General features: G+C 41.6%; 1 protein-coding gene across 3 annotated transcripts in view; it reads left to right on the forward strand.

Moving 5' to 3' along the window:
• The window catches only part of plce1 (phospholipase C, epsilon 1), a 75,925-nt gene that overhangs the window by 37,722 nt on the left and 13,158 nt on the right, over window positions 1-25,045 (forward strand). The window contains exons 7-31 of one of the 3 annotated variants that reach the window (XM_079333745.1): window positions 7,929-8,086; window positions 8,695-8,862; window positions 13,895-14,040; window positions 14,208-14,355; window positions 14,482-14,592; window positions 14,699-14,808; window positions 14,922-15,038; window positions 17,001-17,129; window positions 17,224-17,360; window positions 17,912-18,018; window positions 18,195-18,319; window positions 18,431-18,575; window positions 19,652-19,807; window positions 20,066-20,180; window positions 20,379-20,538; window positions 20,626-20,748; window positions 21,300-21,436; window positions 21,563-21,801; window positions 21,987-22,048; window positions 22,138-22,303; window positions 22,416-22,523; window positions 22,894-23,010; window positions 23,654-23,812; window positions 24,147-24,282; window positions 24,536-24,577. In XM_079333745.1, the coding sequence (XP_079189871.1) occupies window positions 7,929-8,086; window positions 8,695-8,862; window positions 13,895-14,040; window positions 14,208-14,355; window positions 14,482-14,592; window positions 14,699-14,808; window positions 14,922-15,038; window positions 17,001-17,129; window positions 17,224-17,360; window positions 17,912-18,018; window positions 18,195-18,319; window positions 18,431-18,575; window positions 19,652-19,807; window positions 20,066-20,180; window positions 20,379-20,538; window positions 20,626-20,748; window positions 21,300-21,436; window positions 21,563-21,801; window positions 21,987-22,048; window positions 22,138-22,303; window positions 22,416-22,523; window positions 22,894-23,010; window positions 23,654-23,812; window positions 24,147-24,282; window positions 24,536-24,577 (3,321 nt within the window). The remainder of the gene's footprint in view (window positions 1-7,928; window positions 8,087-8,694; window positions 8,863-13,894; window positions 14,041-14,207; window positions 14,356-14,481; window positions 14,593-14,698; window positions 14,809-14,921; window positions 15,039-17,000; window positions 17,130-17,223; window positions 17,361-17,911; window positions 18,019-18,194; window positions 18,320-18,430; window positions 18,576-19,651; window positions 19,808-20,065; window positions 20,181-20,378; window positions 20,539-20,625; window positions 20,749-21,299; window positions 21,437-21,562; window positions 21,802-21,986; window positions 22,049-22,137; window positions 22,304-22,415; window positions 22,524-22,893; window positions 23,011-23,653; window positions 23,813-24,146; window positions 24,283-24,535; window positions 24,578-25,045) is intronic. The other 2 variants (XM_079333746.1, XM_079333747.1) reach the window with 2 other exon arrangements.

Consider the following 25,045-nt stretch of genomic DNA (forward strand, 5'->3'; position numbering starts at 1 on the left):
CTGGCCTAAATGCTTTCAAGGATTATCGGGGTAATCGCCTGGCGAACCTCAGTGTATTCTTAGAGTTTCAATGTGAGTGTTGAGAGGAGGAATGTTTAAAAACCTTCTCCTCGTGCCACGTCTACCTTCATGACATGACACTTTTTTTCTCTTTTTTTTTTTTATTTGCCGCTTCCTCTGATGTACAGTACGAACGTGATTTATGTCTCTCCGTCTGACGCCGATCGTTTGTTTTTTTGCGAGCAGGTCAGGCGGAACGTTTTGGAGATGATAAATCCTGGTGTTTAACAGGTTGAGTTTGTACATGTCGAGGTGAGCATGGCAGGTTTGTGTTGTGAGGGTAAACTGACACCTATAAAGACAAATGCAGGTCCTGGAAAAAAAAAAAAAAAGAAGTAATCTGGGGAAGAGTGGGTAAAGGTCAGGCGTGTGTGTGTGTGTGCTGCTTGAATAAAAATGGTGGAGATACTCAGCTCATAAAGGGAGGGAGCTTTTGTTTTTATAGAGCTTGTATTTGTTGAGTCTGGTGCTTACTCATTGTACTTGATTTTGTTTGATTTTTATTCTTATCCCAGTTGGTTCCAGCTTGACTGATATCAGTTGGCCAATAATTTTGTCTATGACAGATTTATATTGGTTTTTAGCTAATATGAAACCTTTTTATTTTCATTTTTTTCCCCTTGAAGACAGATATATAAAAACACTCCTAAGGGTTAGATACAGCAGAAATGGCTCCATCGCATTGGTTGTTCATTACACCGTGCTCAGATGAGTATTACAGGTCTGCACTTATTGGTTGACAATTTAAAATCACGCTTTTCAACTTCAGAGTCAGTTGTCGAAGGGTCCATAATGAATCCATACAGGAATATTCTCTCCAGCCCATACATTCACTGTCTCGACCTCTGTATTAGTAGTCTGTACACTTTCACTCTTGTTTCTGTATTAATCTTATATGTTCCATATTGGCCTGTATACAAATGCATGATAGGATCATTAAAGGTCACGACTGTGGCATTCGTGCAGACATTGTAGGTGATTGACTGATAATGCTACTCTTATCATTCTTAACACATGAAACATGCTGATGTGTTCCAGTAGTAGAGATCACTCTGCCATTTGAAGAACACACTTTGGGCTCAACTTGAGATGAAGTCGGTTAATTTGTGTTTTCATTAGGTTTTCTGTTGCGTTGCCGTCATCACGTATAGATTCGCTTCAGAGCTGAATTATTCCGTTTGTAAAGACAACATCAAAATTGATTGAATGAAAAATGTGTAAAGCTAGAAAAGGGAATTATTTTAGTCTTTTTCGCTGTGGTAGGAAAACACGTGACACAATTATGACAAATTGATGCTTAAGATAAGTAGAGTCTGTATCATTCTTCCCAAAGTGGATGTCTTCTTTATGCGTCTCTTCTATTTACCTCGTTCACTGCCAAAGAACACAACATTTCAGTTCTTTAAGATAAAGAAAACGCTGAGCCATATTCCTGTGACGTGCGAATGGTTGTGTATTTATTCCACTCGCTGACCGTGTTTTCTTCACAACACAGTTTACTGCACCGCTGAAACAGAAGTAAGCAGTTCAGCGATCTGCAGTCGTCCTTCTGGTTAAATCGTCTGTATTTCTCTTTCTCTCTTTCTTTTCTGTAATTGTACATTGTGTTGCTTAGTAACCATTGCCAGCAGATGTGGGGAGGAACTGCACTGTAAGGAAGTCTCAAGGATTTTCAAGAGCACGTATTATTTCGATAGGCATCATTGCTAAAACGTAACGTATGATTCGTTTTACAAATTTCTGATGATACTCTGTATAAATACACCACGTTTCTCATGAAATATAAGATCATCATTTGATTTAGATAAGAGCTGACCCATGCTGTGACAAATAACAGCATATGTTTGAAAAAGTGAAATCAAGTATAAGACTTGTTTTAGCAAACACGCTATTCTTACACTGTGGCCTGTTTGTGTCCATTTTAAGGGAAGCTCACTGCTTTAAAAAATGTTAGTGAAACCATTCTTTTCAAATATGTCTTGATTCTTGCTCCAAGTGACAATTAAAGTGCTTAACATGTTTTGCCTGATGTGAGTTAGTGCTGCACAGCACGTCGCATCTTCAGCAGCCTAAATTAAACTTTCACTGTCCTCAAACTCTTTCAAGCAGAAAAGTTACACACTTTCTGAATGAGTGCCCGATAGAAACATGCCGTTTATTCGTCACTTCAACTTTTTGTTTCTTAATAAATCAACAACTCAACCGAGCATCAACTTGAATTAAGACGCTAACATTACATTGAACAGCACTAACCCAAATGGCTGATACTGGTATCTGCCTGTCTTTGTGTCAGTTTTCATGATGTAATACTGGAGTGTTATATATAGACCCCCTAACATAACCAGTAAGTATTTATTTTATTATTTTTAATATTAATCTTTCACAGCTTTCATTATGTCAGCAATAATAGGTTAGCAATAATAATAATATTATCACCAATGCGTATCCATATTGGGAAGGCAAAAATGATATCAGCTCATCTTCAAATTTAAGAAACGTTATATTATCCAAAAATACAGATTGGACTACATTACTCGTTCATTGATTCAGTGTTCAAGACTTGGGTGACAGAGAGACAGATGTTCCTTTTTATTAAATGGGTAGTCTGGCTTGCGGTCTAACTCTCGAGCATGTCTGTGAACTATGAGGGAGGGAGGGAGAGAGAGGGAGAGAGAGAGAGAGAGAGAGAGAGAGAGAGAGAAAGGCGCCAGGTGAGGGAGAAAAGAAGCAACAGGCTGTGATACAGCATGTGGAGCCAGAGAGAGTGAGTGAGTGAGAGGTAGAGAGAGAGAGAGAGAGAGAGGGAGAGAGAGAGAGAGAGAGAGAGAAGAAAGCAGCTGCAGCAGCAGAGACCAGACAGGCTCAAATGTGGACAAGTGTACCTCGGTCACTGAGCTGTCAGTGGGGAAGCAGAGCGGCCAGCTGTATCTAGCAACCATGAAGCACTCTCACAGAACGGACTACAAGCTGATCAGTGAGTAGAGGAAAAGTGAGTTACAGTATGGCTGCTGCTGCTGGCTGGAAATGTAACCTTGTAAATGTAATGTTACTTGTGTTTTTTTGCTAACTTAAATGGAGGTCTTTTGGATATAATGTTAACAACAATAGCAAGCAGTAGATATGATCCAGGGAACTGAGTACACTGTGGTGAAAGCGAGTTCTTGTGAAAATATTGTTAATAATTGTTAACAAAGGTCATTTTGAACTTTGTGTCATGTCTTCTTAGATGATGCGACTCCATCATTAAGAATTACTTGAACATTGTTATTTTTTAATTTTGTGTAATATTCTGTTTTTGCTGAGTAATGAGTTCTGAATGATGCTTCACTGTCAAGTCTTTGCAGACCTGGTGTGTTGGAGTTTCACCATATGGTTCTTTTTGTGTTCTCTTTATTCTCTGAGTCTTTTTTTATTATCTGTTTCAAACAACCTTTAGTTTGTTAAATGTAACTGTTGCCTTTTTCTTATTTGAAAGAAAACCATTACCATACAGGAAAATAAAAGTATATAACATGATGTAGTGTATATGAGCACATACCTCGCTGTGTGACTTAGTTTTGCATACTGAAAAACAACACAAATATTGGATTCAACACAAAACTTTAAAACCACCAGGTCAGTAAAGTGGACAATAATGTTGTCATAAAACTGAACTGTTTAACACATGTTTCAAAACTGTGTCTAATGAAGCAGCACTTGCATGTGTTGTCCTTCATACCTGCCACCTGACGCATTCGGGTCATTGAATTGACCCTAAAGAATGAATGTCACACATGTGCTGTGTGTATGTTTAGACTCTTAAGATGCAAGAATTCACTGTACAGCCAAAAAACAGATCAACAAAATGACCTAAAGTCCTGCTGTAATGACACAAAGACACGGGACTCATCTCTTAAACTTTGTCTTCACAGAGCGAGTGTGCCTCATTCAGAGTGTAGTCGCTCACAAACCAACAGCTGGGACAATGTGCTGACTATCATCTCTACATCTCCTAACTCACTTAATTACGTGCCCTATTTTCAGGAATGTAATCTTTATATTCTTTCCCTGTAGCCTTTTGTTTAGGTCCGAACATCTTATCTTTTAGAAAGGTCATTAGTCCCCTACAAGTTCAATTTACGTCTGCACGTGCTTCTTGTAATGTCTGCGTCTCATCGCTGAATCTTAAACGCGAAAAGCAAACACTGAAAGGTTGCCGGTGTTTATGAATGAGGGGGGAAAAAGTAAATGGTGGACATAGAGGAAGACATTTCTAGGCCCAACAGGGCTGATTTGACGACAGTGCTTTGATCCAGGCTGTTTGTGGCGCACCTGTCTTGAGTGCCCTACATACTCGAGCACGGAAGCTGTCATCAGCTTGAAACGTGCTCCTGAGAACAGTGTACAGTAGGTGTGCACTTGGCTTGAGAAAAGAGACGGCAGAATCTGTGTTCAAGGCTCCTCTCCTTTGGTATACATTCATATTTGATTTTCCAGTCACAAGTGCCCACCCAGTGTTGGCAGCGAGTCAGTGGACTGGTTTGACTCGGAGGAAGTAACAGAATGCTGCATCTCACTGTGGGAGACTTAACCCGATTTGACATTCGGAGAAACCCATGGTGTGTTGATTTTATTCTCCTGCATTGTATCATTTATCACCTGGTACTTCTAATTAATTAACCTGGTGTACTGTATGATGATGGAGAGAGTGTTTGTGATGGTTAAAGAAAAACAGTCCTGATGTCATCAGAGGTGTGGTAGACATAACAGAAAACCACAACGAAGAGTCAAACTCTATTCCCAACACAGGGTGTCACTTCATGGATTAAGTTCCACACAAATGTCCTTTCAAACATCAGTTTCTTTTGTCTAAAGTTTCTTTTGTCCTTCCTGATGTCATTTAAATATATATATTTTTTTAAATAGTGCACACGCAGGAATTTAGACATTCACCCCGAGAAGAGACGGAAAAATAAATAGTTTGTTTTTGATTAGACATCAGTGCATTACAAACTAAAATGCTGTTTGGATAAAGCTAACAAACACACACACACACACACACACACACACACACACACACACACACACACACACACACACGTATATCCTGCTTCTCTTGATGCCATGCAAATTCTTCAAAACATAAATGTCATGACAATGGTTAAAAAGGATGTCCAATTGAGCTACTCCATCCATCAACACACACACACACACACACCTCCACACATACACGTCCCCATGCATAGTGCATTTGTATTCAGCGCTGCCTTACAGATGAGTAAACCTCTGCATTAAAATCACAGAGGCTTCATGGTACATTAGCGCAGGCTCGGCTCGTCCCGCTCTCACACACTGCATGCTCGCTGTTACTCATCAGCGTGTCTCACACTGGTGTAACGGGTCAGCAGGCTTCGTCTCCGGAGTCCAAACAGCTTTTATTAGACACACTTATCACAGTGACCCCACATCTCAGCCCCAGAGTTTATTTATCGCAGCTCTCTGTCGTCGTCGTCGAAGATGATTGCGCTGTTTGTGTGAAGCTTTGCAGGCATCGGTTCGAAATATCTGGAATAACAAACGATAAGAGACGCATGAGATGGATGATAACATTTCAGTCATGCCTGTGTGTTTATCGATTTGAAACAGTGGTGTTGTTTTGATTGCAATGACAACCGCTCTGGTCGCTCACTTTGGCTTTAATTCATTCTCTCTTGAGAGCGTTTTGTCTTCGCCTCGTCTGCCTGCGTGTTCCCCACTTTAAAGGATGAATAAATGAATGGGAGAGGCTTATGTTGGGTCATGAAATTCATATCAGTCATGTGATGGTGTCTCCATTTCCACTTCAGAAGGGTTCAAATATCACATCTAGGTCTCAGGTAGACGTGGGAAGATGTTGGTTGGAGGTCTTAGACGTTTAAACTTTGCTTTCTGATTCTGGACAGGACTCTTTTTTTTTTTTTTCTTTTTTTTTTTTTTCCCCCGAGATTTTTTCGAGATTGTATGGAAGAAATCATCAAGCAGATCTTTAAGGCAATTTAGCTGTACACAAAAAGCTGCTGACAAAATAAGAATGGGATGACCCACATAGAAATCCACATCTTGACTATTTTTTAGTCGTCGCTTTCTTTCAAAGCAAATATTTCTATTAAAAAAAAAAAAAAAAATCACTTCCAGAGAATTTCAAACAACCTGTGAGTGATAACCTCGAGTGAGTCTCTCTGTTGAACATTTTAAGGATTTAATCAAATGTGCTGAATAACTCTGCTCGAGTTCACACCTGCTCCATTTCACTCTTCCTCTCTTTTTGTCTTTTCTCTTTTTTTTTCTACTTCCATCCCTCCTTGTCCCTCTTGCCTTTATCTCTGTTTTTCCATCCCTTTTTTTTCTTGCTGGCTTTTCTTGATTGATTTTTTTTTTATTTGCTTTGACCTCAATGCAAGTGTCTTTCACTTTATTCTTCCTAGTCATCTTTTCATAAGCTTCTTTTGTACGTTCCCCTCCATCTCTTAAGAATATTCTTATTACGCACGCACGCACACACACATACACACACACACACACGCGCGCAGAGTTCATTGTCGGAGCTGTTCAGCCGGATCCACAAATCAAACTGTGCAAATAAGCAATTTTTTTCTGCGGAGCAGTTACTGCTGTTACCATGGCTACCTGCTGAACATCTCAAGGGTTACCAAGGACGACCTTTAAGTGTGTTCTTGTATACGTTTAAGCATACACTTTTGCGAACTGTGTGTGTGAGGCTGTGGGAGTGGGGAAGGTGATTTTCTCTTGACTGTGACAGTTTACATAAACCAGAAAGAGTCTGTCTAATTCCTGGCTTTAAATCAGGTTAATATACATCTCCTTTCCTTCATGCTTTGGTAAACATTGTATAACTCATTGGTTTTACGCGCTAAGCCGACTCCTGTGGAGTACAGCACGGATACAGTGCTGAGAAAAAAGAGGCAATGCACAAACGCTTGATCCACATTCATACAACCACGAGAACAACGACTCCCTTCTGTCTCCTGTGCAGTGACCAACCTTAGGTTAGACCAGTCTGCAAAATACAGAATCAGAAATCTAGTGTAAGTCAGAAAAATATTCTTAAAAAAGAAAAAAGAAGAAAAAAAAAGATTCTATTACTGCAGTTTTAATACTGGTGAAAATTGTCTGAACAAAGTGTAAATGGTCCCTGGAAAGGTTCCCTCAGTGGAAATGGGGCTGATAGTTTATGTGGCACTCATCCCAACAGTGTACAGTTTGCCTACCTGGCAGCTCCAGCACCGGGGAAGAAAGTGTCCATTAGATCTTTGTTAGCAGAAATGAGGACAGCTTTGTTTGTGTGTAAGCAGTAAGACTAATTGACTTGACTGAAATCCAAACACAGGAGCTGGCAGGTGATCAATGCTGTTTACTTGCTGAGGCTGAAGTGTGCAGGCTGCTCTTGGCCGCTCGTCCTTATGGGTTGGGGGGGGAGAGAGAGTTTGTGGTATGCAGGGATTAATGGTTCAGAAGGTTTGAGACGTTCATGTTAATCCTGGAAAAGGGATGCACATTTTCTTCGAGGCTTTAAACTTTTATGGTGAAAGGGGAAACATCAAAGTACATCGACGTCTCAGTTTGAACCCCTCCCTCCTCTCTCGGTTTTGTTTTACTCGTCTCAGAATCAGCAGTCTCCGTGTTCTCGAGATGTTATTAAAGACAGCTCCTTCCTCCTTCTTTCTGTCTATTCTTTATTGTCTGTCCTGCTTTCGTCCTCACTGTGTGTTGATGTGTTCCACCGGCTTCCAATCTCGCCGCAATACCAGCTCGCTGTATTCACAATGTGATAAAGAGAGGGTCAACAGTGTTTAAATTCACCGTCTCTTCCCTCTCTTTGTTTGTCCAAGCAGAGCGTCAGCTGGCCAACAGCATGAGCAGCAGCGGCTCTCTTCCTCCCAGCATCAGTGGGATTAGCAAGGAGCTGGCAGATGTGCGCCACCTTGTTCAGTTTCCCGAGGAGATCGCCTGTATCCTCACCGAGCAAGAGCAGCAGCTCTACAAACGGGTGGGCGAAACATCCACAAACACAAACATATCTTTGAAGAATATTTTAAACCTTTTTTTTGTATGAGGAAGAGTATGAGCTCTATCCATCAGTCAGTGTTTTTTTTGTTTTTTTTCTCAATGAAGTTAATCAGTTTAAGTTCATAAAATCTTCTGTAAAGAATGCTTAGAAAACAAAACTCAAAAACAATTCAATATACATTATTGTAGCTTTTTTTTTTAACATGGTAACATTTTTTAAATTTGATCGCATAGCAATATTTATTTATGGGACAATTTGTGCAATAACATTCCATCCTTATATGCACTGTGTGCGAGATAGTGTTCATATTGTTTATACACACTTACATCTTTAAGTTAACTGGCATTTCAACTGTTCCTTTTTTAATGCATCATTTTTACTAGCTCTTTGATTATTGATTGTTGCATATCTTTTTTTCTACACTTATATTTTTATCTATTTGATTTATATCTAATATAAAAGGAGTAATATCTATTTAAAGTGTGATTTTCTTCTGCTATCCTACTTAACTTTTATAAGATGAGATGAGATGAGAAAGACCCGAGTGTATATTCGAACTCTCTCACCTGTTCCTTCCATACGCGCAGGTCTTCCCCTTGGACTACCTCTGTTTCTTGACTCGAGATCTGGGCAGTCCTGAGTGTCAAACCAAACGCCATCCCAGCCTCAAGGCCTCGCTGTCAGCGCCTGCCATGCCTACCCAGAATGCTCAGCGCAGCAACGCTGTGGAGGACCTAGTGGCACGATTCAATGAGGTGAGGCTACTTAAATTGATCAAATTTGTCAGACTTCAGAATGTTTTATTTTTTTCCCCTATTTATCATAGTCACACATTTGTTATTCATTCATACAGTGTGTCATACACAGATAACTTTTGAGAGCAGTCTGTTCTGAAACATGTGTTTAGTCCGTCATATATCATGAAGGAGGTTTCCTCATGTTAGAGAAGAAGTCTAGAAGTCCAATTCCCAAAATAATAAATTCAGTTTCATAAAAGACAAAGAAAACTAGCAAAACCTTGCAACTACAACCAACAAATTAAAGTCATCTATGTTTGAAAAATGACTCTTAACGATTCCCTACTTGTTTAAACTCTACTTCAAACAAGTTTTTTTTTTTTACGGTATGATCGAGGTCAGAATGAGATCACTTGAAAAGAAGTGATACCAATCAGAAAACCATGTCGAGGAGTTTTATGGGCTGACTCCTGAATGCCCTCAAGGACTTTTTTCAAATGACACCATAAAAACAGGATATCCATCTTGACAAAGAGAACGCACCTATTGGAAACCTCGTGATGAAACAAAACAGCGCGTCTCCTGCTCCAGAGAGAACGTATTAACGGCCGTGCATGACATCATCGCACAGAATCAAAACGTGCCTCGAGATTTGACATGAACGCTAAAACCTGGAACTCAAAGCAGACCAGTCATTTTGTTTTTCTTCTTCTGGGTTTTTTATTTTTTTTTTGCATTTGCTGTCTGAGTCATACCAACCTATCCGCCCCTGACTGAAACACACACAGTGTGTACACAAGCGTACACACACACACACACACACACACACACACACACACACACACACACACACACACACACACACACACACTCACAGCAGTGTAAGTTGGCTTGAGCTTCTCTGCTGGGCCTGGTGTCTCTCCTGGTGAGTGACTTTGAGAATAAACAATCACATCTCTGAAATGCTCAGAAAGAGGGAGAAAAAAAAAGTGAGAGAGTTTGAGATTGGAAGAGAATGATGATGTCATCTTTAAGTTTGCATGCCTTTCCCATCAGCTGGTTTCATTTAAGCCAGAGAGACACACAAAATGTGCATTGTAGCCATATACGGGCACAATGGAGTGAGAGTCAAATGACAACAGAGCAGACGCTGATGAAGCCTGCGGGTGGCTTCACTTTTAGACATTTGATGGAGAAGATGATGCGGCTGGAGTTTCCTCTTATTTCTGATGAAAAATGCTCAGAAATGTAAATATTGAGCCCTTTAAGGCCCAGGTATAAAAAAAACAACAAAAAACAAACAACAAATCGTTTGTAAATCGATCCCAGAGATTATTTTTTTTAACTGACTTTTTACAAAAAAAAAACAAACAAACTCAAATGGTTTCGAGTGATTCTGCAGTTTGAAATGTCCGAGCAGTTTACGTCTCCCTGTGGAGTGCTGAACTTTGACAGGAGGAGTACAGGGTGTGCTCATGCGCTGAGTGTGTAATCGCTCTCTGTCAACCTCGGTTATGTAATTGATGAATCAAGGAGAGGCTGACCCTCATGGTTGGACTCATACCACAAGCCCAGATGGAGACGGACACACAGACATCAAAGGGGGATCAAACCATCATGAATAAAACAACTGCTATTTTTAAGGCCACTATTTGTACATCCCCTGACCTTATCTGTTTGGTTTTTTTTCATCCCTTTTGTTTTGCTCTTGTGTTCTGTTACACTCTCTCTCTCTATATTTAGAGCATGCCTTCATATCCTGTCTATAATCTCGCACACACAACACTGAGTACACATTTATGCGATGTGGAATATCAGAAGATATGCCAACTCTTCGCTGCCTTGATCTGTGGCGATTCATAAAGCCTCTCTGCAGACGGTCGGCGTGGTTCGGATGGTGACTGTAACTCAACCCATCTGCTGAGTACAAGTGACTGATGGCAGATTTTTCAACTCGGGTGCTCACATCCTGGCACGCACAGAGCAGGGGAGGGACAGATAGGGAGTCTGTAGGTTAGCGGGGTTGTTTGTCAGTAAGTCACATACGGTAGATTCTTCAAGAAACAGCCCCCGGGACTGATGTTCTTTTACAGCAACCTCACCCTGTGAGTCTGGTCTGTCTGAGTGAAGCCGCAGGTTGGAGAGCAATCACTGCATGCGATGAATCTAATCAGCTCATTCAGAAGTGATCCATCTAATTACAGACTGAAACACCAAAGATAAGGTTGTGCAGTTTAATCTGGTACACCAGCGTTGTGAGAACAAAGAGAGATTTGAAGTTTGCATTTTGTTTGCAGGACAGTTGATTCCAAGGTTCTGCGAGGGCATTTGACAGAAGAGATAAAGACGGTGAGATCAGGGACAGCTTCGCATTTCACGTCACGTGGTTTTGTCGGTCGATCTTCGAGATAGCTCGAGCGAAACCGCTGCCGGGTAAGAGCTTTCATCACACTTGCTCCATTTCATGAGCAAAATCGGCGGCGAGCAAACGACGCGGATGTCGCTCAGTTACCTTCTGAGTCGAGGGAAAAGCTCAGTCCCTGTAGCCTTTTCCACATGTCCTGATAACCGAGGTGTCAAAGTGGTTCATCCTCTTCGTTAAAAATAGTAAAGATGTCTCCTCCACGTCTAAGCTGATCTTTTACTGAGGAGAAAACAGACCCACCCTAAGATCCGTTGATTAGCCATTCAACGACATCGAATGATTATCCCACGAGGGAGGAGCAGCACTTCCAGCAGTAAGAAGGGATAAGTACACAAGGGTTTGGAAAATGTTTATACTTGTGATTACTGGGAGCACAAAAAATAGCAAAGTGGATCGCAGCGCTTCATTGTTTAGTACGTTCCTGTTGCCGCCGTCTTGTATCGCACGGTGTCATGTCGTAAGTGGTCCTCGTGGTCACACAGTTTTCTCTTCTGTTTATTTTCCGGGGATCAAGAATAAAACTGAGCCTTGAACTTCCCTCGACGAGTTCTTTGGGAAATGGCTGGAGGAGTGTCTTTCAGGGGTGTCAGTCTGGGTAAAGAGAGGGAGTCGACGTCAGTGAGAACTTTCTTCGTGGAGGCGGCCCGAGATGGATTTCATGTTCACAGTAACCTTCCCCACCCTGAGCTGAGCCCGCACCCCCCCGCTTCACGCTCATGTTTCTATCACGCAGGAATGCATCGAATGCTTTGCTTGCTTTCCCCTCATATTAGATCAGGAGAAAACTTCACATCGCTGCGTGTCCTCATTTGAAACGTAGCCACGGTAATAGTGTGACGGTTTGTTGAGTCTGAAAAAATAAAATGTCGCTCTTTATCATCGACTGTAGAATATATGTTTATGAGGTAGGATGTGTGTATGCACAGGCCCTTATCGAAGATGTCTGTATATACTGTGTGTTCACTTGTATATACAGTGAGTGCCTGAGGTTGATATGTGAGGATCTATGTCCTCATACCTTCAGTAGGTATGCAATCCTCTGTGCTGTGTACATGGGGAGGGGTGTGTCGGGTTTTCAAGTCTCCTGGCTCAGATGACATCGATGAAAAAGGAAGTTAAAAAAAACAAAACAACATCAAACAAATCTCTGCATATTCTTTACGTGTGTGTGTGTGTGTGTGTGTGTGTGTGTGTGTGTGTGTTTCGTTGGCTTTTTTTAGTCCCTGTGAAGTCAGACTGAGGTGGGCTTACAGATCCTTACATAACCCGGTAACAGAACTCTGGACCGGGGGGGGGGGATGTTTTTACCGCCTGCAAGGGGGTTAGGGAGTTTTTGTGTGTGTGTGCGCTTGTGAAGACATTCATGAGGTCCAAATGCATAGAGACATACACACTATGGTGTGGTATGTAAAAAGCTGTCTGAGTAAAGTTGAGCGGAGTGGGGAGAGAAGGAGCGCGTCAAAAACTGTGCATGCGTGTCAGTCTCAGAGAATGGCAAAGGAAGCTCTCACTGATGCATATCTTTCTCTTACATTGTGTCTCTTGTGAGAACTTGAGGGCAGTCAGCACAGCGACAGCGTGCAGCTGATAGATATCTGATCTCATTCTTTCTTCTGTGTGTGTGTGTGTGTGTGTGTGTGTGTGTGTGTGTGTGTGTGTGTGTGTGTGTGTGTGTGTGTGTGTGTGTGTGTGTGTGTGTGTGTGTGTGTGTGTGTGTGTGTGTGTGTGTGTGTGTGTGTGTGTGTGTGTGTGTGTGTGTGTGTGTGTGTGTGTGTGTGTGTGTGCGGGCAGCTGGCAGGGTCCTGTGCATACATCACCGCTTTAGACACAGCCTGCCATACCAGAATTCAAAAGCATGCCATGAGCACGAGTAAGACCACACACACACACACACACAACACAGAGAGTCAGCTGAGCGTCACTGGGCTGTGGAGCTCGTGTCTCATGTCTCGCTGGGTTTTAACACTCCTAGTAACAGCCTTGTTGTCACAGACTTTCCTCTGATTAGATGGATAAGATGAACCGTCATATGGATTGTCCAATCAGAGAAGTTCACCGTGACAACTTTTACTGGAGCTAATCTCAGCATTTTGGATCCTTGAAGGCCTATGTGATCATTTCTTTCATCCCCATAGAGGATTATTATTCCTGTTGCTTTTTAGTTATGTTGATGGTGAAAAACAAAACTTTGTATAACTGAGTGTTTTTAATACTTTAATGCACTGCGAACATTTCCAATAAACATTGCAAAAATTGTTTTTTAACTTAATAGTTAATAATATTAAGTTGACATAAACAAGGTACACTTTTTTTTTACAAAGCTTCTGGACTTTTTTTTCTAAAAATAATAAAAAATAATAAAAAAAAAACAACAAATATTTTTTTTTTTAGATTTATTTGTATTGAGGAGAAACATAAACAGTCAGTGAGTTGTAGCTCTTCAGGCACTTCATATCAACTTTTTTTAAAAAGTCATCTCACATCGTGTATGTTGTCATATTGTAAAGGCAGCAAAATATCAAACCGGTAATCCAGACAATATTTCATTTTTCCCTCAGTTTTGTTTGTATTCAGCAGCCGATTTCATATCCTTTCCAATGTGTTGCTGTGACTCTGTTTCCTCAGGTGAGTTCTTGGGTGACGTGGCTGATCTTGACTGCAGGCTCCATGGAGGAGAAGAGGGAAGTGTTCTCCTACCTCGTCCATGTGGCCAAGTGCTGTTGGAACATGGGAAACTACAACAGTGTCATGGAGTTCCTGGCTGGACTCAGGTTTAAAGGCACACATCAGACACTCACTCACTCACCCACATACCCTATACAGAGATGTACAACAGTGTTTTGGTAGCTTTTTTAAAGTTTGAATAACAATACCTGCACAATAAATAATAAATAATCTGGTTTTCCGACTGATATTTGACATTTTATTTATCCTTCAGGTCCCGTAAAGTGCTCAAGATGTGGCAGTTCATGGATCAGTCTGACATCGAAACAATGAGGAGCCTGAAGGACGCCATGGCTCAGCACGAGTCTTCTGCTGAGTACAAGAAGGTTGTGACCAGAGCTCTGAATATCCCAGGATGCAAGGTGGGACACGGTTCACTCATGTGGTCCAGTTTTGTCATCAATATGTTGGATGACTTAGTCTTAAAAGAGTCTCACTTATTTAATGATGCTATAACATTAAAATAAAGCCTTTACTTCACCTCACAGGTGGTGCCGTTCTGTGGGGTTTTTCTGAAAGAGCTCAGCGACGCTTTGGACGGAACAGCAAGCATCATCAGCCTCAAGCCGCCCCCAGATCACACGGAGGAGTCAATAGAGGTGCAGTCAACAACCGTGAGCTAACATGAAAAAGCAGACCAGAGTCAGACCGTAAGAAGCAGACCTCATCCTGCGTGTTCTTCTTTCTGTCTGCCTCTCTTTCCAGTTTGTATCCGAGTACAGCGGCCAGCACAACTTCATGTCGCGTTCTGGTTCAGACGGCCTGCACGTTCCAGAGAAGGAAGCCACCGTCAGCAACATCCTCCAGATTATCAGGTACCTGTAGAGGAGATGAAATAACTCTTTGACTCATGGACACTCAGTGAAGTGTCTTCTGTTTTTTTTCTCACATCGAACATTTCGTGCGCTCTTGTCTTCACGCTCCTCAGATCTTGTAATCGTAGTTTGGAGGCAGAGGACCCTGACGATGCGTCCACCAGTCCTTCTTCTACTGGCCCATCCCTTTCATCCCGAAACAACTCCTTCAAGGACCGCTGCCGCAATCAGTCAGTCTCACGTTTTCCCTCCTTCCTCTCCTTTTCTTACACGTGCTTTCGAGCATTTTCTTTTTACCCCCAAAAGGCTCAAAGATCTCCGGCTTGGCAGAGCCTGGTAGCTCTGGATCTCTTCAGAAATGGCTTTCATGTTTGATCCCACAGTGAACCAATAACTAAGGCTGAGGGATGAGCTCTCTGCGTAGTTATGACCGAGCTTATTAGATAAACAGTGAAGTATCAGAAGGCATGTGAGCCAAGCAATCAAAACCGTGGCACGTCCCTTTTTATTCCCTTTGTTCACTCGTTCTTTCTTTCACTCTGTAAATGTGCACTGCTATCTGTTGTTGGGCTTAATGAACATTTCATCCTTTTTTTTTTTTTTTTTTTAGACTTTGCTCAACTTCTAGTCCAATGTTTTGCTTTATTCATCGATAACATGCACATCTTATTATCTCACAAACCAAACTTCAAGTAAGCTTGACATGCACCTTTCCTCCTTTAAATTGAATATTGTGAAGGCTAGCCTCTTACTTCTTTTTTTTATTTTTTTTTATTGAATTTTGTTGCATATACATAAAGAAAAAAAAAACACAACAAAAGAAAAAAACCCCCCAAAAAGATCCCACCCGTGGCAAAACTAACCTGAAGTGCTTACAATATACAACATTTTACAGAAATAAATACCTCCACATAAATGTTCTATCAGACAGTGACACCTTTTTTCTTCTCTCTTTGACATCAGTAAGGCAAAAAAAGTTGTTCAGTTAAGAAGTTAGTTAGTAAGCACTAAGTTAGTTAGTGCTTACTTCTTAAATATGAATTTACATCACTTTGACACTAGCTATAAGACACAGAGGTGACACAGAGAAACAGTTTTTCGATGTTTGTGGAAACATGTAAATCTTGTCTTTCTCACTGTATACCATGAGAGAGAATCAAATCATAACATGTAGCGGCGAATTGATAAAAAGCCATGTGACCTATTTGATAACATAAAGCAGCGTTGGTTCAACATTCAGTCACGCCACAGTTGTCTTTCATAAACACCGTCACAAGATAATGGCTTTGGGCAGGAACACATTTTGCAGATTGTTATTGTGATGAGGTGATGTTAACATAAACGCTGGTGTCACAGAGGGGGAAACAAAAAAAGAAAAAAGATAACAGGTTAGTTTCCTGTCGGGGCAGGAAAGAACAGAGCTCTGGTACTTTTCAGACGCACTGCGCTGGCAGCTAACTTGGACACAAGCGTACAGAAAACTGAATTTATTCCAAGCTCGGCCTGTGCTGTTTGTACAAAGCAGACCTGGATGATCTTCTCTGTGTTTCGAGACCATTCTCTTTGACCCGTAGTTATCTTTCAATGTTCAAACTGGTGATAAAATCGAGGGATCTGATGTTCATTTGTCCGCACAGGAATGCAAATAAATATTATTTTTCTTACTCAAAGAGGTTTAGGAATTCTTTCCTTTTGTTCCTGATCTTTCGCCTCTGGCATCTTCTTGTTTTGCTATTCATCCTTATCCTTATGAGAACTGGGTGTAGAGAACCCCTCTCTGTCTTCTCTTTACTCATCTTGGGCTTCTTCTCTTCTTTCTCTCCCTGTTCTAGCTCGCATTCATTTAGGATGGCGCCAGAATCAAACCGTGCCCTGTAAGTGGTCAGAGACGTGTCATCAGTTTGAATCATTGATTTGAGTTAACAGTTTCTGTTTCAGTCGAAGGAATGTGTACTGACAAATGCATGCTGCTTTTTTTCTTGTTAGTTTATAAACTACAGTCCAGAATGCAGCTCTTTTTTTTTTTTACTGTTTTCTTCTTCAACATGTTTTACCTTTACCTCATTTGCATTTGTACGTTGAATTAAATAAATTGAATAAATGCATAAGACACATTCCCATTTGAAAAAGTAAATCCAAGATTTCAAATTCCAACACGCCTTGTTCTTCATAACCTTTCTTTCCGTGTCTAGATTCATGGTGGGAGACTTGTCGGATTCAGAGGGCGACCTTTCGTCTGAGTCGCTGGGCAAGGAGGTGGAGTTTCAGGGAACCGAGGAGACGCACAGAGCTTTCAGCCATGGCACTGAGCTCATTCCCTGGTAGGAAACGCACGCTCACACGTGTGTGCTCACGCACACAGGTAGCTGCACGGACAGTGAACACGTCCATGGTTATCTCTTTTCCCCCCCCCAGGTATGTGCTGTCGCTACCGCCAGACGTTCACCAGTTTCTGCTGCAGGGAGCCACAGTCATCCACTACGACCATGACAGCCACCTCACAGCTCGCTGCCTTCTGCGACTTCAACCCGACAACACAACCCTCACCTGGGGTAAATGATTGTAGAGAGAGTCATTGGAAAGATGTTGATGTGATTTAAAAGGCATATGTATCTCTCCTGCTGAGGATGAGGAACCTTAGCTATCTGCAGTCACTGAATATTTATAATTTCCCACATTGTTCTTCTTAAAATATTACTGATTTTAAGAGGAGTTAAATTAAACTTCAAGAACTGCTGAACAGTTCAGAACTGCTGAACAATGGAGGCAAAACTGTACAACTCAGCAAATCAGTAAATCCTCTGTTTTCCTGCTAAACGGATTCTCTTTGTATTTGGTTGTACCTTTTTAAGATCCTGGAGGGAGGTATAACAAAGCCTGTTTCCTCTCCTATTAAACCTCTTCAAACAAAGGGAGAGCAGACGTTCAGTATATAAAAAAAAAATCCTATATCCTGTGTCATTTCTGTGTTTTAATTATGCTGTTAAGTGTTTGTATATGACAGGTAGGTGCCGTGTCTTTTGTAACAAATGCACAATGTAAACTGGTTGTAAAAGTTCAATGTCTGTTTACTGCTGTTCACAAATGTGTTGCTTTATTGCAGGTAAGCCTCAGAGTGGAGGGGCTTCCCCCTCAGAGCCGCCTCTGGGATTAGGACAGGCTGTGGTGGCAGGACTCACAGAGGGCCTTCTGGACCTGGGAGTGGTGAAGGTGTGTTATAAAAAAGGACACATTGATCTGATCTGGATCCAATCTCAAACCTGCAATTGAAAGAATGTTTGTTAACCTCTTTGGAGATAGTTTTTGTTTGTGTGTTTGAAGAGAATGAATCATTCATTAGATGATACTTTTGATTATTTTAACATAGTGATGACTTGAATGTGCAGGCAGTGTTCCTGGGTCATCAGGGAGTGGACGTCCATACCGTATGTTTACAAAACAAGCTGAGTCAGATGACAGTGGAGGAGAACGGTCTCAGTCTTCTCTATGGCCTCAGTACCACTGACAACAGGTCAGTGCCCCTGCTGTCCATCAGACACTGTTACACAGCGACAGTGTTCCATCAGTAAATGATATGGCCGTTGATACATCGTTTAATATATCCCCAAACTTATGATCCCAGACTGCTGCACTTTGTGGCTCCTAACCACACTGCACGGACGCTGCATAAGGGCCTGTCAGAGTTGGTGAATGCAACCAGGAAATTAAAGAAGTTTCCTGACCAGAGGCTGCAGTGGCTGAGGAGGCAGTACGTCAGCCTGTATCAGGTGAACTCTTTGTGTTTGTTGATACTTCTCCACATTTGTGCTTTATTCTCGCCACGTTTTTCCCCCCTTTTTAAACATACTATACTTTCAAATTCTTGATTGTCCTTTAATTTTCAAAACTTCAACATTTAAAAATACAGGTATTTTGTTTTATGTTTTACTTCAGTTTGTTTGGGAATGGAACCTGACATTTGAAATGGCCTTGATTTAAAAAAATAAAATAAATAAATATGAATTCCAATATGTTTTTTTGATATATTTACCGTAAATTCCGGACTATAAGCCGCTACTTTTTTGTCACGTTTTGAACACTGCGGCTTTTACAAGGATGCGGCTTATTTATGGATTTTTCTTGCGGGACAATGAGCTTCTGCCGCAAAAACATTTGTCCTCGTCACATCGGATCTTAATATCAGTCATTTTGCGCTTCATGCACGCACCCTCATCATGGAAAACACACGGAGAAATACATATGATGCAGCTTTCAAGTTAAAGGCGATCGACCCGGCTGTCAAAGAAGGAACTAGAGCGGCTGCACGTAAAGTTGAAACTGACAGCGTCAACAAAAAATAGACTGAGGAAGTGAGTAATGAAGTCATTCTGAGGCAGTGAATGGATGGACTTTTTCTTGTGAAATGTATTACAGTAATCTTTTTCATCAGCCGTGTTACAGACACTGTTCATAAAGGATTTCCACTAGGCTTCGTATTTGCGGATGTTACCGGTAGTACGTATTTAATTAAAAGTTAAAACAATGTTTTTGTGTCACGTCTTTCTGTGTAAATAGCTCTGTTACAACGTGGACACCTGCGGCTTATAATCAAGTGCGGCTTATATATGTACAAATACATTTATTTACGTATTTTTAGCCGGTGCGGCTTATATCCAGGTGCGCTCAATAGTCCGGAATTTACGGTATATATATTTATATATACAAGAAAACAAATGTAGGTGGATTGTTGCATACAAAAAGGAGTGTGAGGACATATTGGAATTCATAATATTTTCTAACTGTGTGCAGCAAACAGAAGTTGACATCAAAACTTTTTCCATGTCTGCCTGGTTGTCTCTGTTAGGAGGACGGGAGGTACGAGGGACCGACGCTGGCGCACGCCATCGAGCTGTTCGGTGGGCGCAGGTGGAACATGGGTACAGGTGGAGTGGAGAAATCTGCTGCCCAGAAAAACAGCATCAACGATAAAGTCAAGAAGAAGAAGAAGGTCCTCGTCAGGGTCAGTTTTATCCAAAGGTCACAAGTTAGGCCGCACTTTTGACAGGAATAAACCGGTGCTTTGGCATGCAACCCACCTTTACAGCATTTTACGTTTAATCTCATAATACAGGTTAAAAATTACAACACTTATCGCAAACCTTTGGTCCAGTTAACAGTTCAGTCCTCACCTACAGCAAACTTACAATCTGTACTAAACTGTACTTTTTCCTGCACTGACTTGTACTAAATGCAGTATGTGTTCATAAACCCGCCACAGGGAGACAGTGGGGACGCCACAGATGACGAGATGGTTTCCAGGAAAACACGGAGCTGTAAGGAGGGACTGTACCGAAATGGACCAGAGTCTGACAGCATTGACCAAGATGATCCAGGTGACATTTAACTTTGAGCTGTTACCAAACACAAAGCATCTAAATGTGTAGATGTATGCTGCAAGTGAGGTCAAAAAAACAAAACGAAACAAAGACTACACCAAACTAAGTCAAGGAATGAAACTCACAGAAGTTCAAAACAGATTTCACTTTGTTTTTATACGTTTTATTTACTCTCTGATTTATTTGCCTCTGTAGACGACAACTTCCCTGGACCCTTCTCCCTTACATCCAATAAGAGCCCTGGATTACTAGCCTCCTCTTCCTCCTCCTCTTCCTCCTCCAGCATGGCGGGATCTAACCAGTCTCGCCCACAGTCCTCTCCCATTCTCTCAGGAAATACCAAGTCACAACCAGGGTGAGTTCAGTGTTGTTAATGAAGACTTGGAAACGTGATATGTTGAGCTCTCTTGTATGATTTGGATCTCTCCTATGTTTCTCGCAGTTCTTGGAACAGCAGGTCGTGGCACGGTCGAGGTAAAGGCTGTTTCAAAGGCTTCCAGAACCTCATGATTTCCGACAGCACGATGAGCTTCATTGAGTTTGTCGAGCTCTTTAAGTCATTCAGGTATCAACCAGACTCTATTCTACTAGATCCTCTTCTCTTTTTTATGACTTTTTTTTTTTCACACTGAAGAAAATTCTCAGGAGAAACTCTTTCCTTGAGCAGGGATTTAAATACTGTACCAGCTGTACAGGACAAATAAAAAAAATGTTTGACATGTCATTCATATTCTTAATTTTTAATTTGCTAAACAATCAAATCAAATAAAAATCAAACCCATTTGTCTTCATGCATCTTTAAGTCTGTGAAGTTCTGAAGCATCAATGTAGAACAGATCTTCTACTCTGGGTCTCTAAGTCACTCTTTCATGTTACATAATTGCAAATAGCTATCGAAGACAGTCTTTTTTGCTGAAATCATTTTAAATGAAGTAAGTCAAAACAAGATCATCTTAAGTTAGTCATATACAAAGCTTTTGGATCGATAAAAAAAAGTTGTGTTCTGCTGAGCAAACACTTTTTGATCTAAAATTGACATGACATTGATAAAACTGCCTGTCTGTCTCAGGTGTTTACATTTGCGCTGAATTCCACCCTGTGTTGCTTCCCTCGCAGTATCCGCAGCAGAAAGGATCTGAAGGAGCTCTTTGACACCTTCGCTGTCCCCTGTAGTCGTTCCAGTCCAGAATCTGCTCCTCTCTACACAAACCTCAGCATAGACGACAAAGACACGGGGCTTCAGCCAGACCTTGGTAAAAACAGACTCTTACATTCACGATAATATGACCCCATTTGTCCCGAAGAAATGTGTGCAAGCACCACATTGTGTCTCTTTCTTTCTCCATCCTTCCATCCTAATGTCTCGTTCCTCGCTGCAGACTTATTAACTCGCAATGGTTCAGATCTCGGCCTGTTTATCCGAACGAGGCAGCAGATGTCGGACAACCAGAAGCAGATCTCGGACGCCATTGCAGCAGCCAGCATTGTTACCAACGGGACAGGCGTGGAAAACTCTTCTCTGGGCGTGTTAGGATTGGCTATTCCTCAACTCAACGACTTCCTGGTCAACTGTCAGAGAGAGCACCTGAGCTACGACGAGATTCTCAGCATCATACAGGTAAGAGAGAAAGGGGAAGACATGCACCGATACAACTGTACTGATTGAGCATTAGCACATGTGAACTGGATGGAGAGAACTTTCTTTGAGATTGAGAATGAAAGAAAGCTGAGACAAGAGGAAGAAGCAAGAGTCTTTTTATCGATAATTACAACAGTTGTTTTTTTTTTGTTATTGTCCTGCAGAAATTTGAGCCTTCATCAAGCATGAGACAAATGGGTTGGATGTCTTTTGAAGGCTTTGCAAGGTAATCAGAAAAAAAAACTGACATGTAGTTTTATTCACTCATGATATTCTTCATGTATTGACATGTTTGCTTTCCTCTTCTGATGCCAGGTTCCTGATGGATAAGGAGAACTTTGCTTCTCGTATGGAGGAATCACAGATTAACCCGGAGGAGCTGCAGTACCCGCTTTCTTACTACTACATCGAGTCTTCTCATAACACCTATCTGACAGGACACCAGCTCAAGGGAGAGTCCTCTGTAGAGCTTTACAGTCAGGTGAGAAAAGCTGCTCAGACCTCCCTGAAACCACTTTAGTAACGCACTGTTTCAAATTTTGGTTAAACCTTTATCTCCTTCTTTTGTTTTTTTGTTGATGTCTGATCTCAAGGTCTTGCTGCAAGGCTGCAGGAGTGTCGAGTTGGACTGTTGGGATGGAGACGATGGCATGCCGGTTATTTATCATGGACACACACTCACCACCAAGATTCCCTTTAAGGTTTGAAAAGTGTTTAATAAGATAGAATCCAGAAAAAAATGCTTCCTTTGAATGACAGACCCTTGCTCTCTGCTTCCACGCCTCATCCTTTAGACAATGAAAAGATTCCAAAACAAAGCTTAGCATCCTGTATTTTTGTGTTTGTTTTGGACAGAAAGTATATTTTTTCAGCAAACCAATCACATTTTCAAGCACACATCAGCTGACCTCAGTATAAAATCCAGATTTCTAACACCTGTATTTCAACTGATGGTGTCTTTAAGGGCTGTGAAAGTCATTCTTATAATAAACAATTTTCATTCAAAAGTTTTTTGTTTTTTTTACCTAAAGGACCAGTGCTAAGAATTTAATTTCTCCCATGATCCTCCAGGATACGGTGGAAGCTGTCAACCGCTCTGCGTTTGTCAATTCTGACTTGCCGGTCATCCTGTCCATCGAAAACCACTGCTCGCTACCACAGCAGCGCAAGATGGCTGAAATCTTTAAGGTATGACATCTGCTGTGTTTGAAATACAGACTGTCCTCTTAATAACACTAAATATGCCTTGGTTTTTTCTTAGCATTACATCGCTTTATATTCAGGGAATCGCATGCATCTACTCTTTGAAGTCGAGCTCTTTGAAGTCTCCTCACAGATGCTTACTGCAGCACTTTTCAAGTTAGACCCGCTCTCCACTCATGATGCTCCTTTTCTCGGTTTCTTGCTGCTGTGGGCGTTTGAAAACATCACGCTCCGGCCACACGCTTGCTTTTCTGATCTCTAGGTTACAAGTGTCCCTTTCTTTTTCTTTTCAAGACATCCGAATCAAGGCCAGACGTATCTGGGCAGGACAGACGCATCATGGAATAGCATCTTGCTTTCATGTAACAAAACTTCCCAGCATCCTCTCCTCCCTGGAGACTGACTTCTTCTGAGCGGCTTGATAAAGAAAAGTCTTTCATGTTCAAACGGCTCGGCGCCTCCAGCCAGCTTATGTCACCGCAGGCTTGTTTATTTCGAAATGTTACGTGGCGTTGATAGCGGCGCTTTGATTCCCCCCCCCCCCGTTCACTCGACATTCCGCGCACATTGTCGGGCGACGAGTTGATCTGCAGACGTCAATAATCGGATTTGTTCATTTGATCTTCAGACGGTGTTTGGCGAACGGCTCGTGACGCGCTTCCTCTTTGAAAGTGACTTCAGCGACGACCCCCACCTGCCGTCGCCGCTGCAGCTGCGGGGGAGGATCCTCCTGAAGAACAAGAAACTCAAAGCTCACCAGGCGCCCGTGGACATCCTCAAACAGAAGGTTAGAACTGAAGCAAAACATTTTGTTCACGAAAATATCGCCATACATTATTTATATTTCATATAAACTTCAAATGGCCTTTCGGTAGCATTAGCGCATGCAATATTTAGCACTTTGCTTTCACACATTAATAAAAGATGCTAATGCGCTCAAATGTAAACACCATTTTCACAGACAGAAAGCGCTGCTATACAGTATGCTGCAGATTCTGTACAGATAGGGATAGATACAGAGCATCCATCAGCTTCAGGTGTCGCTCTGTGACGGTGAGTTCCTCATTTAGATGGATGTGCTATGAAAGCTCTTGCACTTCATTTTCGATCCCTTTTCCCAGGCTCATCAGCTGGCCCACATGCAGGCCCAGGCTAGCAACGGATCGCCAGGGGTCACTTCGAACAGCAACCAGACCAATGAGGAAGAGGAGGAGGAGGAAGACGAGTACGACTACGACTACGAGTCTTTATCGGACGGTGAGGAGAGCCGATTCTTGGATTCTTGGTTGTCGATTTTATTCACAGTTTCAAAAAGAAAACACTTGAAGGACACTCAAAGTGATCAGAGGTGATCCGGCGAACTCGTCCTTAAAATAAAAAGACATACTGTTTTTTGAGTTTTCTTTTTTCAAACTTTATTCTTCCTCTCTGTGTGTTTGAACACTTCAGCCTCTCTTTACGTTGACTCTCTATTCTCACCCCCCCCCCCCCCCGCCTTTTCCCCACTTAGCTGATGTCCTCACAGCCTCTACTGCCTCCTATGGCCTTGAAGGTAAATGCCTGGCTCTCTCTATGTACCAGCGTTTCCATTTCTTATCATTTTGCATTGGTAGTTCATAAAATCATCCGAGAAACTTAAAAGTGCATCCTTAAAAGTTGCATCAGGAATGATTTCAGAACTTTGTCTTTTGAAAAAAAAAAAAAAAAAAGACATGAATGATTCCTGTTGTGAATTTGTCTTGCTGAGGTTGTCTACCAATCAAAATACTGACAAAGGAAACCCTGGTATGGAGACGTGTGAAAGCAGTCTGAATTACTGACACATGTACCTGCCTGCATCATGTTACAGTTGTAGCTTTCAGCAGATTTTGTACATGCAGAAATTGAAACCCTCCGTTTCTTTAAACTTGACAGTAAAAGACGTTTAGAATACTCACTGATGGCTTCCAGTTTCTTGGTCCATGTGCAAACTGAGGTGACTTTGTTAGTACTCGCTGTGTTTCTTCTTCTATTATGATAA

This window comes from Symphodus melops (assembly GCF_947650265.1).
Source record: "Symphodus melops genome assembly, chromosome: 21".
Taxonomy (NCBI): domain Eukaryota; kingdom Metazoa; phylum Chordata; class Actinopteri; order Labriformes; family Labridae; genus Symphodus; species Symphodus melops.